This window comes from Somniosus microcephalus, chromosome 11 (genome assembly GCF_052327205.1).
Source record: "Somniosus microcephalus isolate GS21.2 chromosome 11, FLI_Smic_1.0, whole genome shotgun sequence".
NCBI lineage: Eukaryota > Metazoa > Chordata > Chondrichthyes > Squaliformes > Somniosidae > Somniosus > Somniosus microcephalus.
In genome coordinates, this window is record NC_140997.1 from 25,644,771 (window position 1) to 25,661,959 (window position 17,189).

General features: G+C 42.2%; 1 protein-coding gene across 1 annotated transcript in view; it reads left to right on the forward strand.

Moving 5' to 3' along the window:
- The window catches only part of ciao3 (cytosolic iron-sulfur assembly component 3), a 40,554-nt gene extending 23,699 nt beyond the window's left edge, over positions 1-16,855 (forward strand). Inside the window, exons 8-11 of the mRNA XM_086000383.1 lie at positions 617-689; positions 11,981-12,118; positions 13,565-13,722; positions 14,985-16,855. Coding sequence (XP_085856509.1) covers positions 617-689; positions 11,981-12,118; positions 13,565-13,722; positions 14,985-15,226 — 611 coding nt within the window. The 3' untranslated portion in view covers positions 15,227-16,855. The remainder of the gene's footprint in view (positions 1-616; positions 690-11,980; positions 12,119-13,564; positions 13,723-14,984) is intronic.
- Positions 16,856-17,189: the final 334 nt, after the last annotated feature.

Genomic DNA, 17,189 nt, shown 5'->3' on the forward strand with positions numbered 1-17,189 from the left:
CGGCCGAATGAGCAGCTTAATGCTTACAGCAGTCTGTCTGTCAAAGTGGAAAATCCAGATTGAAAAGTCAAACCTATATATAAGTCACACCTCTGCTTTGTAACTTTCAGCAAATCTTTATTAAATTCAATGGGTGTATGTTATTTTCCATAGGATCCTAGTGGTGGAATTTTATCACTGTTCATGGAGAAATCAGTGGAAGTAAAAAGTATTATTCGACAGTGGCAAAATGGTACTGCATAGCAGCTTCAACTCCTTTTCCTTGAAACTTTTAAGTGTTCTACGTGTCACGACCAGTCATGGTGCCATGAGTACCTTCATGAGGCCATCCTTCATTTGCTTGTGAGTTATCTGGTCGGTGTTGCATGTGCAGATACTTGTCATGTTGTGACGGTAATGTGACTCATAAACAAGTTTGCACTGCAGAAAGCATTATAAAGACACCTTTCATTGGAAGGGATCCTAGTTATTCCTTCCACTGAGCTAATTCAGTTTTGAGTTTGGTTTCCTGTATGAGACCAGTCTTCACAGGGCTCCATCCCTGTGCAGACTGCCGTTTGCTCATTTTAAAGTTCTGCTCCGTGATATACTAATGATGGAATCTCTGTTTTTGAAGGTGAAGTGTTGAAGATGTTGGAACAGGAAGGACTTTCGTTGACAAACGTGGACCCTGTGCCACTGGATACAATGTAAGTCAAGAAGTTTCTTTGTAAGAAGCACTTTAGTCTCTTTATAGGAACAAGAGTAGACCATTTAGTCCCTCGAGCTGGTTCAACCATTCAGTGCGATCACGGCTGACCTAACTCCATACACCCACCGTTGGCCCATGTCCCTTAATACCTTTGGTTAACTAAAATCTATCACTCTTAGATTTAAAATTAACAATTGATCTCACATCAATTGCTGTTTGCGGAAGAGAGTTCCAAATTTCTACCACCCTTTGTGTGTAGAAGTGTTTCCTAATTTCACTCCTGAAAGGCCTGGCTCTAATTTTTAGATTACGCCCCCTAGTCCTAGACTATCCAACCAATGGAAATAGTTTCTATCTACCCTATCAGTTCTCCCTAATATCTTGGAAAATTTTGATCAAATCACCCCTTAACCCCCTAAATTCCGGGAAACACAACTCTATTTTGTGTAATCTTCTCTCGTAATTTAACCCTTGGAGTCCAGGTATCATTCTGGTAAACCTACGCTGCACTCCCTCCAAGGCCAATCTATCCTTCCTAAGGTGTGGTGCCCAGAACTGCTCCCAGTGCTCCAGGTGTGGTCTAACCAGGGCTTTGTACAGCTGCAGCATAACTTCTACCCCCTTGTACTCTAGTCCTCCAGATATATAGGCCAGCATTCCATTAGGCTTTTTGATTATTTTCTGTACCTGTTTGCGACATTTTAATGACCTATGTACCTGGACCCCCAAGTCTCTGAGCCTCCACTGTTTCTAGCTTTTCACCATTTAGAAAGTACCCTGTTCCCTGTTCTATCCTATTTAGGTCCAAAGTGAATGACCTCACATTTGCCTACATTGAAATCCATTTGCCACAGTTTTGCCGATTCCTTTAGTCTATTAATATCTGTGATTTTATGCTTCCATCTACACTGCTTAGAATGCCGCCTATCTTTGTGTCATCGGCAAACTTTCTCTCCCATCATCTAAGTCGTTAATTAAATATGGTGATTAGTTGAGGCCCCAACACAGATCCTTGTGGAACACCACTGGTCACATCTTTACAGGTTAGGTTAGGTAAAAAAAGTTAATTTAAAAGAAAAGATTTCCACTCTTCAAAGTTTGATGTTATTTTTCTCTTTCATTTAATTTTGCCTTGGCATCCATCTGCTGAGGCTGCAGGAAAGCAGTATGATCTATACTGACCTGCTCTCCACTCTGTCTGTCTTGGAACCAGTCACAAGTACTGACCTCCTCCTCATTAGGTTATGTGTCTTGTTTGCATAACTCACATCAAGAGCTCTTGCCGAGGGAGGGGGTATTTGGATTGCGGGCGTCAACTCCATTCTTGTCACGATTATAATAGTGTTCATTAGTGTACCAACACACTTCCTCATTTAAAGGTGAAAATAAAACTTAATCTAAATTGCTGGGTGTACGAGTCAGTCTCCTGTGGCATTGTCAGCACTAAGTGGAATTGGAGGGGGAGGGATAATTGAAGCAGGGCTGATGAAGGACCATGACACTGGAGGGCAGAGGAAGCTAGAATGGGTTTAGAGGCCGGGAGGAAAGTAGAGGAGGGTTAGAGGCGGTAAGGAAGAAGATATAGCAAGTTAGAGGGCAGGAGAAGATCTGGCAGGATTAAAGGCTGTGGAGGCAGGGGTAAGGGAGAGCCGTTTTGGAAGTTGCAGAAGTGGGGGAGAACCTGATGTTACTAGATGGCCCAGCAAAGGGACTGGAGCCCAGGGGAACTGGATGCACTGTTTGAACCAGTGTGGTAAGTCCGGACAGAGAGCTCGATGGCCAAACGGAGGAGGAGGGAAAGAGGAGGAGGGGAGGGGAAGCTGTGAATTCCACCTAAAAGAGAAAAGTGTTTCCCACGTCGGAAATCCCAATCACAGCAACACCTACAGGTATAATGGGTAATGCAGGTAAATTCTGACACCTTTATAATGGATTTTGCCACAGATGGAGCTTGACACGGGGACTTTTTAATGAGAGTTTAGAAATGGAATGTTGCGACCCACTCAGCATTTTTAACATATAACAGATGTGTCTTGTCTTGTTCCAAACTAAGTCTATTTGACTTTCTGAAGTTTTTAAAAAAATTTAAAAAAAATCGCTGCATTTTGGTGTTTGCAGTATAAAAACAAAACAATCTTGGCTTCTGTAGTTAGATTGCCGAGAGATACGGATATCTGTAGAGAGGCTGTCTCCAGCTTCCTGAAGTTAATGATGTGTGACCGACAAGATGCCATCAATACGTTTTTCCAGCTCGTATCTTGTCGGGGAAACTCCAGGCTATGGGTGCAGTGTCTCAAAATATAATTTATTTTTTGCTGGAAGTGGTGCGTATGGAGGAATGCAAAGCTGGAAACTGCTTTAAATAGTTGACATAGTCCGAAAAGAGATTGTGGGGCTGAGTGAGCACTCAAGACAGGCAGGTGTCGCTCAGGAGAGTGGCTTGAACTTGTTTGACCTGAATTCAGCAATGTAATCCTGGTCAAATGTTACTTTTTGATTGTTGTTTGACAGTTTTGGAGTACTATTCGTTATTTCATGGTTACTGTCCTCACGTGTGGAATAATCTAGTTATTCCAAGAATAATTTCATAAATGGAATAAAAATGTGAGTGCACTTCTGCAGTAGGTGGTATTTTAGACTAGCTTTCTGCACAGCCATAAATATATGACCACGCTCGATCAGCTCCGACGGACGGGCCACGTCGTCCACGTGGCCGATACGAGACTCCCAAAACAAGCGCTCTACTTGGAGCTCCGACGCGGCAAGAAAGCACCAGGTGGGCAGAGGAAACGCTTCAAGGACACCCTCAAAGCCTCCTTGGAAAAAGTGCAACATCCCCACCGGCACCTGGGAATCCCTGGCCCAAGACTGCACAAAGTGGAGGAGAAGCATCCGGGAAGGCGCCGAACACCTCGAGTCTCTTCGCCGGGAGCAAGCGGAAGCCGAGCACAAACAGCGCAAGGAGCGCACGTCAACCCAAGCATCCCACCCACCGTCTGCCCCACCTGTGACAGAGACTGTAGGTCCCGCATTGGACTCATCAGCCACCTGAGAACTCATTTTTAGTGTGGAAGCAAGTCATCCTCGGTTCCGAGGGACTGCCTAAGAAGAAGAAATATATATATTCGATTAAGGATCATGAATTGAATATTTTAGCTATTTATGGGAAAGGTTTCACAATCCCATCACCATAAATGTTGAAAGATTAAAAATACCATTTTTTTTTAAAGTTCTGTTGCTTGGCTGGATCTGCTGTTCCGCCGATGGAAGGTTGAGCCCATTTGTGGGCTGACTCCATTTCCTAGACCGCACTGATGCAGTGACCGACTTGAGCTGCTATGTTATCTCTCGCACCAACTGCTCTGAAGACCGACCGGGCAGAGGGATTCCGGACTGTCCGGATTAGGGAATAGATCGTTTCGTTGCAAGAATAAAAGGAGCAAAACAGCAGCCTTTGGAAGAATGAGTTCTGTATAAAATACATTTAAAAGTTACAATTTTAAATTAAACATATGTGTCCATTTCCATGTTATCAGCACAAGTTTTTCACAGCTGCATCATTGCGACTGTTTACAGTAGACTGAGCAGGGCTTCCTGGAATTAATGAAGTGCCATTATTACAGCAAAGAGCCCAGATGGTGAGGTGGATACTAAAGGAAAGGGTGTGTGCTTTCAAAATACAGTACAACAGCTAAATTATACAACCCTTTGAATTAATTCAGATCACTTTTTAATGAATACTCTCATTTGAGAATGTATCCAATAATCTTCCAAGAACCGTACAGGAGAACAAAACCGCTACTATAGAATTTTAACTTTAAATGTAATTTATACAGAACTCATCCTTTCGACAGTTGCTGCTTTTATTTTTTACAATTAAGGAAATCTGTTTCCTCATCTGGATGGTCCTGAATACTTTACAACTGTCCTGTTGAAAGAATGGCACAGTGCATTGAAGCACCAGCATAAGGCACCATAGATGGCTGAAATTCTACACCCACTTGTTTTACAATAGTGAGGCACTGATAGATGGCCAGGTACTTTCCCAAATGCAGGGAGGAAAGTCCATGAGAATTGCTCCTGTGCTGTGTTCTCACATTTTCTAGCATCTGGTTTCCAGCACATTTGGCAGCTTTCTGAGAGTGTGGCATCCACTGGCCCACCCTCTGTGCCGCAATTGGTGTGTGGCTCAGAGAAACTAAGGGGGGAAATGGAAGAGAATATCTACCCCAAGAGGTGCCAGGGGAAGGCCCTGAGAATCATCAAAGATGCGAGCCACCCCAGCCACAACCTCTTCGCCCTGCTCCCGTCCAGTAAAAGATACCGAAGTATACGGTCTCGTACCAGCAGGTTTCGAAACCGCTTCTACCCCCAGGCCATAAGACTTGTGAACGAATAATTTATTATTATTTATTATTACTGTATTTCTATTAGTATTTTTATCATTGCTATGCCATATTTATTCCAATGTTGGGAGGACTTGTACTGCACAATGAAATGTTGATTTTTACAAGTCTGCTGCATATATGACATTGAATTGAATTGGAAGAGAAATAAAGTTTGTCCTCAATGTCTGATGGAACTTGCAAGGTTGGTGATTTACCTTTGGGCATGACCCACTTTTATATTTTTTAAATAACCTTAAAAAATGGACAAATTGTTTTTATAAAAAAAAAAAATTGTCCTCCAAATGGTATTACAGCATCAGATCTTTCTCACCTCTGTGCAGTTTGGCATGGCAGTGGATCAGTGGTATTTGCCTGAAAGTATTAACATGAAGTTCTGCTACAAATTAGTGTGTACAATTCAGTTCACCTGGAATTTCTAAGTCTTATTTTATTTATAGTGGAATTTTCAGCAACCTAGTCATGACCAGTTAAAGAGGTGTCATTAAAGTCTCACCACTCCCCCAAATAAAATGTTGTGCTTCAAGGATATGAACAAAACATATATTTCAAATTGATGGCACTGGAGAGTAGAAGAAAAATAAATTTGTACAGGAGAGGAGTTTTCTGTTCCTCTTATAGTTGGCTCCATCTTGCAACTAAAAGGGCTGATGGTCTCCTTCCAGGCTTCTAGTCCAAGGAACGCAGTTTTGAATGCATATGGCACACAACCGGATTAGTCATCGCCAGATCTGGCTGGATCACATCAAACCGTATCAGTCCCTGATTTCCTCTGCCAAAGCTGCTCAGTACTCCAGGATCACCTTGGAATGCAAAGATAACTCCCGGCTTCTTTTCTCCACTACCAACCGTGCCTTTAAACCCTTCTCCCCTGCCCCGTCCAACAACTGTGAGGAGCTTATGGACTTCTTTGTTTTTAAGATTGAGACTAACCGTTCAGCTACCTCTGCCGCATCCTCCTTTTCCCCCCCCTGCCCTAGCCCTGAACTCGCACCTTTCTCTAGTTTCTCCCCATCTTTCCTCATGCCCACTCCGAGCTCATCTTGTCCATGACCCTGTTGTCCTAGCACACTAACCACCCCCCCCCCCCATCTCCAAAGTTCTTTGAAAGTTTTGTCGCCTCCCAAATCCATGCCCATTTTTCTCGCAACTCCATGTTTGAACCTCCAATCAGATTTTTGCCCCATCACACCATCCTAATCAGTCACAAATCACATCCTCTGCGACTGACCATGGTACACCATCCTTCTTGACCTGTCTGCAGTCTTTAACATGGTTAACCACACCATCCACTTCCAATGCCTTTCCTCCATTGTCCAGCTGAATTGGACTGCCCTCGCCTGGTTCTACTTCAGTTGTAGCCAGAGAATCTACTGCAGTAACTTCTCTTCCCGCCCCGCACCACTACCTCTGGAGTCCCCTGAGGATCTCTTCTTGGCCCCCTCCTATTTCTTACCTACATGCTGTCCCTTGATGACAGCATCCAAAGACATTATGCCAGGTTCCACATGTATGATACAACGCACAGTTCTACCTCGCCACCCCATCTAATGACCCCTCCAACACTTCTGTGTTGTTAGACTGACTGTCCGACATCCAGTCCTGGGTGAGACGAAATTTCCATCAAATTAAACATTGGGGAAACCAAAGCAATTTTCTTCTGCCCCGGTCACAAACTCTGCTCCATCGCCACCCATTACATCACCCTCCCTGGCCATTGTCTCAGGCTGAACCAAACTGTTTGCATCTGCGGTGTCCTATTTAACCTTATACTGAGCTTCCAACTCCATATCTCCTCTGTCACAAAGACCACCTTTTTCCACCTGCATAATATCCCATCTCAGCCCTAATCCTCAGCTCATCTGCTGCTGAAACCCTCATCCATACTTTTGTAACCTCCAGACTCGACTTCCAATGCTCGCCTGGCCGGCCACTCAACTTCCACCCTCTGTAAACTTAATGGCCCAGAAATTCGGGTCGGGGGCTTCCCGTGGATGCAAGCCCCCAACCTGCACTTATCTAGCGCGCTGGCCGTTGTGCTGTGGGCCCCCGTGGAATTCCAATCCTGGGCCTGCTCCAACTGCCGGCGCGCAGTGCTTGCGTATCCCAGGGGCACAGTTAGTTCGATGCGTCCCCTGGGATCACGTGGGCCATGGAGAGCCAATCGGAGCAGGGAATGCCCATTCATAAGTTTGACCTGTCAAAACTTATAAATACTACAGGCCCCAAAACATCACTAAATCTTCAAATACATTTTTTTAATCACATTTTTAAATAAACTATAAATTACATGAAATAACTATTTTAAACAATAATTTAAATTTTTGAAAAAAGTAATTTTATTTTCTAACGGGGCTAAAAATAAACTTACCTTGCTTTAAAGTATTTAAAAATACTAGACCTGTGGGGGGGAAAAAAGTTTTAATTTTAATTAATTCACCACTTACCTTGTAAAAAGCAGGCCTTATGCCTGCTTTTTAAATGTGTAACTTCCTGAGACTTACCCTCCCGGGAAAACCTGCAAAAAAAACGTAAGTTCGATGCGCACGCGCTGCCTCTCCTGCGCATGCGTTCAAACTCTGAACCCCTTCGTTCAGGGGAACGGAAGTGCCGGTTTCCCGCGCATGCAGGAAACCGGCACTCCCATTGGGCCTACGGGTGAGTACCCCATGCGTACTCACCCGTGGAGACCCGAATTTCTGGGCCGATATCTCCAAAATTCTGCTGCCGGTATCCTAAGTCACACCAAGTCCCGTTCACCCATCAGCCCTTGGCTTCTGGCCCACCAATGCCTTGATTTTAAAATATTCATCCTTATATGATCCTTCTATGACATCGCCCCTCCCTATCTCTGTAACCCCCTCCAGCTCTACGATCCTCCGAGAATTCTGCATTCTTCCAATTCTGGCCTCTTGTGCACCCCCACTCCCTTCGCCCCAGCATTGGCGGCCGTGCTTTCAGTCGTCTAGGCCCTAAGCTCTGGAATTCCCTCCCTAAACCTCTTTGCTTTTCCTCCTCTCTCTTCCTTTGATACTCCTTAAAACCCACCTCTTTGACCAAGCCTTTAGTCACCCGTCCTAATATCATCTCTTTCGACTGGTTGTCAATTTTTGTCTGATTATGATCCTGTGAAGCGCCTTGGCCGTTTTACCTCGTTAAAGGTGCTATATAAATGCGCGATGTTTTGTCAGTGTTGGTCTGTTACTGAGTGCTGAAAAACCTTACAGAAACCCAGGTTCACCAGGCTCTCTACTTTTAGGCTTGCTGGGATTGGGAGCTCACTTCGCTGAATCATGTGCGCCTGTGCCTGTCTTGCCCCACCATGCTGCAGTATGTTCATGTACCATTGTGTCAGCTGTGGCTCTGTGGGTAGCACTCTCACCTCTGAGTCAGAAGGTTGTGGCTTTAAGTCCAGCTCCAGAGACTTGAGCACAAGCTGTCACTCCAGTGCAATGCTGAGGGAGTGCTGCACTGTCGGAGTTGCCATCTTTCAGATGAGATGTTAAACCGAGGCCCCGTCTTCTCTCTCTCGAGTGATGTATAAGATCCCATGGCACTATTCAAAGAAGAAGAGGGGAGTTATCCCCGGCGTCCTGGCCAATATTTATCCCTCAATCAACATCATTAAAATCAGATTATCTGGTCATTATCACATTGCTGTTTTTGGGAGCTTGCTGTGTGCAAATCGGCTGCTGTGTTTCCTACATTACAACAGTGACTACACTTCAAAAGTACTTCATTGGCTGTAAAGTGCTTTGAGATGTCCTGAAAAGCACTATATAAAGGCAAAGTTTTTTTTTGGCATAGTCAAAAGTCAGGTTTCCACTCTGTGCAATACTGCTGCTATCTTCATTACTTGGGCGGAAGGTAAGCAAAAGTCACTGAACTTGGCTGGGATAGCAGAGCCTAAATACCAAACTCGGCCTCTAGCAGAACAGACCTGTCTGGTTCTTTTATTGATGAGAATAATTTCCGCACCACTACGTGATGGGAGCCACATTTGGCGATTAGCTTTACAGGCTTCCTGTAAACAAGCCAGTTACAGCTATAAATAGACTTGAAAAGATGGTCTCTACAGAAGGTAATTGAGTCCTCGGGCAGTAATTTTTTTAAATGTCTGCAGGTTTTGTTTGTTTGCTTTTTGTGTAATGCCTATGTGTTTGTAATTGATTATTCAAGATGATTCATAACACTGCAGCTACCTGGGTGGAGTTCAAACCCTTTCAGAAATTAACTTTGTATTAAATTTCAGGTTTTTCCCAATGCTTAGGATATGCCCCTAACATTTTATAGTTACACTACAAGCTGAAATTAAGCACCCAGAATGAATGCACCTACTTCCACATTCAATTTTTTTTTTTAAAGCAGGATCTGATGATGGAGATTTAAAATATCTTGTTACCTATGAATTATCCATCTAATTAAGTCCATAGGGGGCTCAAGATGGTCACAGGTTTTGAGGACTGGTGTTAAAATGAAAAACTGCACTTCCATCACAACTTCTCTCCTGTACAAAGCACACAGTAATGGTTTTAACACAAAACCTCAGTCACTAACATCAAATTACAGCTAGACGCTGATAATATTATGTGGGGTTCTAAAGATTGTTAGCCACATGCATTTAACTGCTGCAGTTTATATAGATCTATAATTTAATTGACTTACCATTTGTGTCCTCAACAATTTTTTAAGCAGCTTAAATATATCCAATTAAGTACCAGAACCAGGCTGTCTTGTGTCTGTGTCCTAATGGTTTATATAGCTCTTCCTTCCGATTCCAGACAAGTTTCATTAGAGTAATGATGCACTTTAACTGTGTTTACATAGTTCGATGTTTCAGAGGCTTTTACGGACTGTTTGGTTACATTTGAGTAATTTTGGTATCCACACACTGATTAAGTAAAGGTTACCCAAGTTTAATTAGAAATCTGTTTACAACTATGCCTGCTACTTTATGGATGGGGTTGAATTTTTGTGCACATCAAGTGAGGGATTTCAGTGCGAAGGAATGAAATATTTTACTACTAGTTACACCCACGTCGTACACCTCCCCCCCCCCCAACTCTGTTCAAGTTCATGTTGCTTGTATGAGTGACCATGCATGGTGACACTGCAAGTTAGATGCTAACACCATCCTCGGAAGAGCATGTTATACTGCACCAATGCCATCTTTTTGTTTTTCACACCAGCTTCTCTTGTGGACTCCATATCCCCTTGACTTTATGACACATTCATGTTACCTTAATAGCAGGTACAACACTCGCAACCTGCAGTTCATTGCCGCTTGTAACTCTTGTCAGCAGAAACAAGACTACCACCACCTCCGCAGCGCCCCCCCCCAAAATTAAAAAGGAGAAACTGACCATTAATCCCAGTCCAGCTGCAAGTTACAGGGTCAAAGTGACTAAGACCTACAGTAAATCATCAAAAAAAAAAAAAATTAAAGTCATCATGACTTGGACAAGGAGAAATGACTTGAATATTGCTACTGTGATGCTGTTTTTCTTGTGATAAATTTGCATTGTGCTAAGCTCTGGTTAACAGTCAGAGCCAGCATAGAAAACATTGCAAGTGACAATGCATCAGTTCTGATGATTATGCTTGGTAGTGCCAGTCGAACTTCTTGAAGCGACAGATGATGTGCCAGTAGTAGGTAATTTTGCTGCATGTAGCTAGATTATGCAGTTTCCCCTGCAACATCACATTCAGCACATCGCTGTCTGTGTGAGCAGTGGTGCTTCAGGTTTCGGCAGTGTACTCAATGTATGGCTAATACAGGCAGCACAGCTGACGCCCATTGAAGAATATGGCCCCAGTAATTGGGGGTTTGGCCTATTATAATTGTGGCCTGAATGAGTGAGTGTCAATTTGGTGCTGGACAATGGCCAGCTTTGTGTTTCGGATCAGCATAAGCTAGAGTGGGAACACCATCACCTCCAAGTTCCTCTCCAAGTCGCACACCATCCTGACTTGGAAATATATCGTCGCTGGGTCAAAATCCTGAAACTCACTCCTTAACAGCACTGTGGGAGTACCTTCACCACACGGACTGCAGCGGTTCAAGGCGGTGGCTCACCACCACCTTTTCAAGGGTAATTAGAGATGAGCAATAAATGTTGGCCTTGCCAGCGACGCCCACATCCCATGAACAAATTTTTTTTTTTTAATTTGATTATTCATTTATTGAGGACCCTTGGAGACTATCATCCATCACCCTGTAACAATTCAGCTAATGAATGGTCAATGAGATTGAGGGCCTAAAGGAAAGAAGCAAATCTTATTTTTTAAATTCTTTACCAATCTTCTCCCGAAACCCTGTGATTTTAGAACATGAACTTTTAAATAAATTCAGTTCAGTACCATAATGGGTTACTTTTACTTCTTTTTCTACAAGATTTTGTTTTGATCGGCACTCAGTCCCAATTTGGCAGCTCACCGGGTGCCAATTGAATGAAAGATATAGGAAATCTTGTCACGTTGATCCAATACGTCCTGCATTCCTTAACTTGGTTTTTCAGATTATTTTTGGTGCAGTATTGTGAGGGTATTTTAATGTACTTTGGCCGTGTTGTTGCTGAACTCTGTTCATCTGTTTGACATCGCATTACATTGATGAACACTAAGATTTATCTCAAAGAGCAGAAATATAAAATAATTTTCAGAAACTCTCGAATAAATTCTGGGGAAGGGAATTTTTTTTTTTTTTTTTTTTTAAACAGTTTTGCTGAAGATGCTCTTTGACATATTAAGATCTCCATGGCTGATATGAACACTTTCTCCATATTGTGAAATATTTGTTCAAACTACTAATAATTTGGTACCTTTCTGTTTGAATCAACACCAAAGAATTTGGGAATTCATGTCAATACAACTTGTCTTTTAGGTTCAATAGTGAGGCAGAAGCTGAAGTTACTGGTCATTCTGGCGGGGGTTCTGGTGGATATCTGGAACACGTTTTCAAGCATGCTGCTAAGGAGCTCTTTGGAATCGAAGTACATGAGATTATCTATAAAACACTCAGGTAGGTGGTTTCACCTCCTAAGTACTGAAATTTCTTTATTATAGGCCTGGAATATTTGGTCAGTGGCGAAGCGAGGGCGATCGCCACTGAGCACAAAGATCTTGTGATCTCTGGCGAAAACTAGGTTTCTCGATGTTAAATTGATTGCTGTGCTGTCAAAAGGGTATCCCCAGTGCGATGCAGCAGTGACATAATCAAGCTGGCTAAGCAGCCAATCACATTGTAAATTTTTTAAAAAGTGAATTGAATCGGTGCTTTTTATTTCCTGGTTTGCTGTCTGAGAATTCCTCAGCGAGCGAAATAAAAATTGGGACATACAAATAGGGTTATGGTAGAAGCTGAAATATCATAAACTTAAATATTTTTTTATTGTTTTAAAAATCTAGTAATTTTCTATCATAATGGAGAAATATGACATTACCCAAATACAAAATTCATTTTTCAGGGCCAGCATGGTATTTCAGCAGTCAATATGCTGTTAAAACCCAGTTACGCCTATTCCAATAAGGCTTCATTTTTAATGGGATGTTTAACAGCGCAATTAGATCGGAAAAAGCTTGCGATTTCGTCAATTCAACTGATTTCACTGATTGTCGGCTATGGGGAGTTCCACAGCGCAGCCTGTGGCGGTGCTTACCTAATCAATGCATTTCAGTTTCGTGTACACCATGTGTTGATGTGAAGTCAACCATACAAATTTGAACCGAGATCACGGTGACCGCAGCACTGAACTAAAGGATTGCGATAGTTAAGAATTTTTACCATGCTGATCTGTATTGTACCTGTTCCATGCTGTGTTGTCTGTTAGTTGCACTTGTCCAAAAATCCACTGAAAACAAGGTTTCAAGGATAATTTAGAAATATCCTGAATAATTTTTTAACCTTTACTTGCTGTAGCTGCTTAATATGAGCAGCATTTTATTATCTTTGATTCTAGCATTTGTAGCTTACTTGAATTTGTCTGTTCATTGGACTCGCTGCTAGTCAATCGACGAGCCGAGGCAAAAGGTACACCGGAATCTCTTCGGCTATAGCTCTTTAACTGGTTGTGGATGTTGCTGCATGCAAAGATTGTCAGTTACCAGCGAAGACTAAGGTGCGGGCAGGGAAAATAAAAGAATGGAGGGACTTTGCATTGCAAGGAAACTACATTACATTCAAAAGTACCCCACCTATCTGACATATAGTTGTTGAGAATAAATGTGTATTTTGAGCACACTTAACACCGCAACCCACAATTTCTGCATCTTTCACATGATGCTTGGTAATTTTACAGTAAACCACCCCCTAATCTTCCTTCCCTTCAGATCACCTGGAAACTGAGCTTTTGGAGTTGCAGAGTATTTTTTTTCAACAAAAAAGGTTTAATCACCACCTTGGCATTGCATTTTTATATAACCGTTACTGGACAATAGTTCTTCTAGCTGTAATCTTTCCTTTCTGTAGGAATAAAGATTTCCAGGAGGTGACACTAGAACAGGACGGGAATGTGCTACTCCGCTTCGCATTAGCCTATGGATTCAGAAATATTCAGAACCTGGTGCAGAAGCTGAAACGTGGAAAGTTGACGTATCAGTACGTGGAAGTGATGGCTTGTCCTTCAGGTAAGACTTTAAGGAAACCTTTTTGTGGGGAAGGGATGCAAACCAGGGAGTAAGTGTGAGAAATGCTTGCAACGTCTCGTGTGGCAGAAGAAATAAACAGTCTGCATCACTCGAGTCTACAGGAAATTTGTTTTAAAACGCAATGTACAATTCCGGCTGCTGTTGTCCACTCCTCCAGGATTTATTCAGTACATTTTCTTGTACTCTAAAGTTTTTGATTTTCTTTCTTGAGTTTTACAAACTGCTCGATTTTCCCATGGCATTGCAGACAGGGAGTCAGAACCAAATGTACTCTTCAGCTTCAGCGGGGACTAATTGGATGCAAGTTAATTCCACAAATTTAAAGTCATACGTTCTGTCTTTCCTTTTATCTTTCATTATTAATTCCTAAAGTCCACATTATAATGGGAATTGCCTATGTAAATTTGTCATGCTGTAATTACACACGCCTGCCAGTGGCGGTGCTGCAGTGCCTCTACTGAGGGGTAGGGGTGTCATTACAGTGACAATTTGGAACGGCCAGTTTCTATTATAAATGTGGCCATGAGGATTTATATCTGAAAAAAGTAGACGGAGTGAAGATTTTTGATATTTCAATCCCCTATGGCATTTCACATGGCGGGCGGGTGGTCAAGACCAAACATAGTCTAAAAGTGAAGTAAAATTAAAGGGCAGGGGATAATGCGACCAGGGTGCATAGACATAATTCAGTGTCTATTTTAAACTACATTCTGTCCTTATTATATTTCCTTTTAAATATTCCTATTAAATATTCCTATTTATAATGGAAGCTAACTATGTAAACTTGTCACACTGTAATTACATCCCCCTGGAAGCGAGGCACTACATCTTCACTGGCAGAAGGATGTACTTGGAGCACGACAGGTTCACGCAGGAATTTACAATGGAAAAGTTGATGGGAACTGTGCGCGTGTAAGATTTTTAATAATTGTAGATAGATTACTAACTAATTTTATTAATATTTCAGTATAAATGAACACTTGCAGCAGATTCCCATCTGCAATACCAATTTCAGTTGAAGGTGCATGGTAGTTAATTGACCCATTAGACATGTTGCAGCTGTACAACGATTGACATTCAGACTTAATGTAATTAGCTGCAAACCAATTTAAAGGTTAAAACAAAATGCCCAGGGGTGTCGTCCTGCTTCCTTAAAATTATAATTCAGAGCTTTTTTTTTTAACGTATTAATTTCTCCGGAAAACCAATTACTAATTAATCAAATCTGCTGCTGCCTCCAGGTTGTCTCAATGGCGGAGGCCAAATACGAACAGAGGGATCCGAGTCTGGTAAGGATTTGTTGCAGCAAGTTGAGGAACTTTACACAACTGTGACGGTCCAGGCACCTGAAGCCAACGAGTCCATTAAGGAACTCTATGAACAGTGGTTTGGGGGTGCTGATCGCAGCAAATCTTTGAAAATGCTGCACACAGGGTACCATGCTGTGGAGAAAATGAACAACGCCCTGAACATTAAATGGTAGCGAAATCTGAAACGTCAAAGTCTGATTGTACCGAAAACACATGCTGGACGTTAACCAGATCCACTGTGGTTCCTTTTATTTGAATTGGTTTTTTGTGTTGAAATCTTCATGTTCTTAAGACACAAGCTTACAATTTACAAATAGCTGTTCAACTTGCAGTCTGAACTGACTCTTTGCTGGTCTTAAGTGGAAGGAAAATGAGAAGTATGCCTCACAATGGCTCAGGTAAGCAGTAGCATTGCCAGTGGCTCAGAACAGGATAAATGTGTGAGAAGAAGAATTCTTACCCCTTCAGGTTCAACTTACCCCATGAAACCTGAAATAAGTTGCAAGTGAAGGGCAGAGGGAAATGCTTCTAAAATATTCCACTATTGAAGTACTGTAAGTTGAACACATTTTTCTGCAAAGATACTAGGGCTGATTTTTGATTTCGCCAGGGTGGGGGGGGGGGCGGAGAAACAGGCCGATAACCTAAATCGTGGCGCAGCATTTACTGCTCTGTTCCTACTGCTGCTCTGGCTACTGACATTTTGCTGGAGGCCTTGAAAGGGGTGGCCCGGGTGCCCTCCCGAAACAGGCAGGAGCCTAATTAGCCCATGTAAATCAGTGTCCTATCATGTCAGTTGGACCCTGGTGCAATTTTGATGTATCCCGCAGACCATTCAAAGAAAGGTTAGTTTAAGGTTTAAAACTGATTTTTATTGGGTGCGGAAGAGTACTAACGTTCCTGGTCCCCAACAAAAGTCAACCCCTGCAGTGCCCAACTTTCTGCCCCCAACCTACCTGCACAAGCTGGGCTCTGCACCAGAGCCGTCCGATTTTCAACCCTGTCTGATGACCGAGCTGTTCACCACGAGCAGCTCGCTGACCTGCCACTGTCTCCTACCCAATGGAATTGGTCAACTGAAAATCAACGGCAGCTTTTATTTCCCTTCCTTGCCAAGACATGCATGAAGAAAGTATCAGCGACAATACCCACAGGCAAGCAGCTCCATAGGAAATAAAGATCTACGTGCTTTCTGGTGCTGGATAGCAGTCGGGAAGTGTCCAAGCTGGAAAAATTCAGTACCAGTTGCCACTACTTGGAAGTTTCCCAGCACCTATTTTGGGAGCAAGCCAGTGCCATATGTTGATCACACGTGACAGGCTGTGAGCAAATTCTTGAAAGTAATAAAATAACAAATAATACTGGGAAACATTTCTTCTTGTTAATTACTACCGATGTTGTAAATGATCAAGATTCAGCTAACAGTTAACCTACTTTTAATAATAGCATTTCTAATGATTTACGGCAAAGGTTCAGATTCTCAAAAATGTTGATTCTGGTGCAGTGTCTGGATTTTATTCCCTACTTTCAACCTCTCCTGTGGAATTACGTGAATAAAGCTACATTTTTAAAACATTTGTTGAGGAGGGAAAGGGAAATTTAAAACAAGAAAATGCAAACATGTGATTCTGTTACAGCTTTCTTGTACAAACAAACTGTTGTATATTTGATTTGTGTATAAAACCTGCTAAAGGTGGCCATGCACTGTGCCAGTCAGCAATATACATTATGTAACTCTGTAAATGGTAAATGTAATTATTTTTCAACATTCAAAATAAAGTGTAAAACTTCCTTAATTATTCTATACGGCTAAAAAGTATATCATACTTATTTTAAAAGATCAGAAATACATCAAATGATTAAACTGGTAATAGCCTAAATTTATTTAACTTTGCAACAAAAAAGACCAAATATGTGCCACAGCCAAAAGTAAAAGCCCCTACATACAGGGAGACACAATGGGGAACCGTATCATAACATTCTATAATAATGCACTGAATGTGGCAATTCTTTTTGGTGTAATGCTGATCATGTTTTCATTTAAAGGCATATCGTGGACAGAGTCATGTGTAGTGGCTCATTAAAATCATCATTTTTAAATTTCGGATCTTTAAAACTTGGTACCCTTTGACTCCC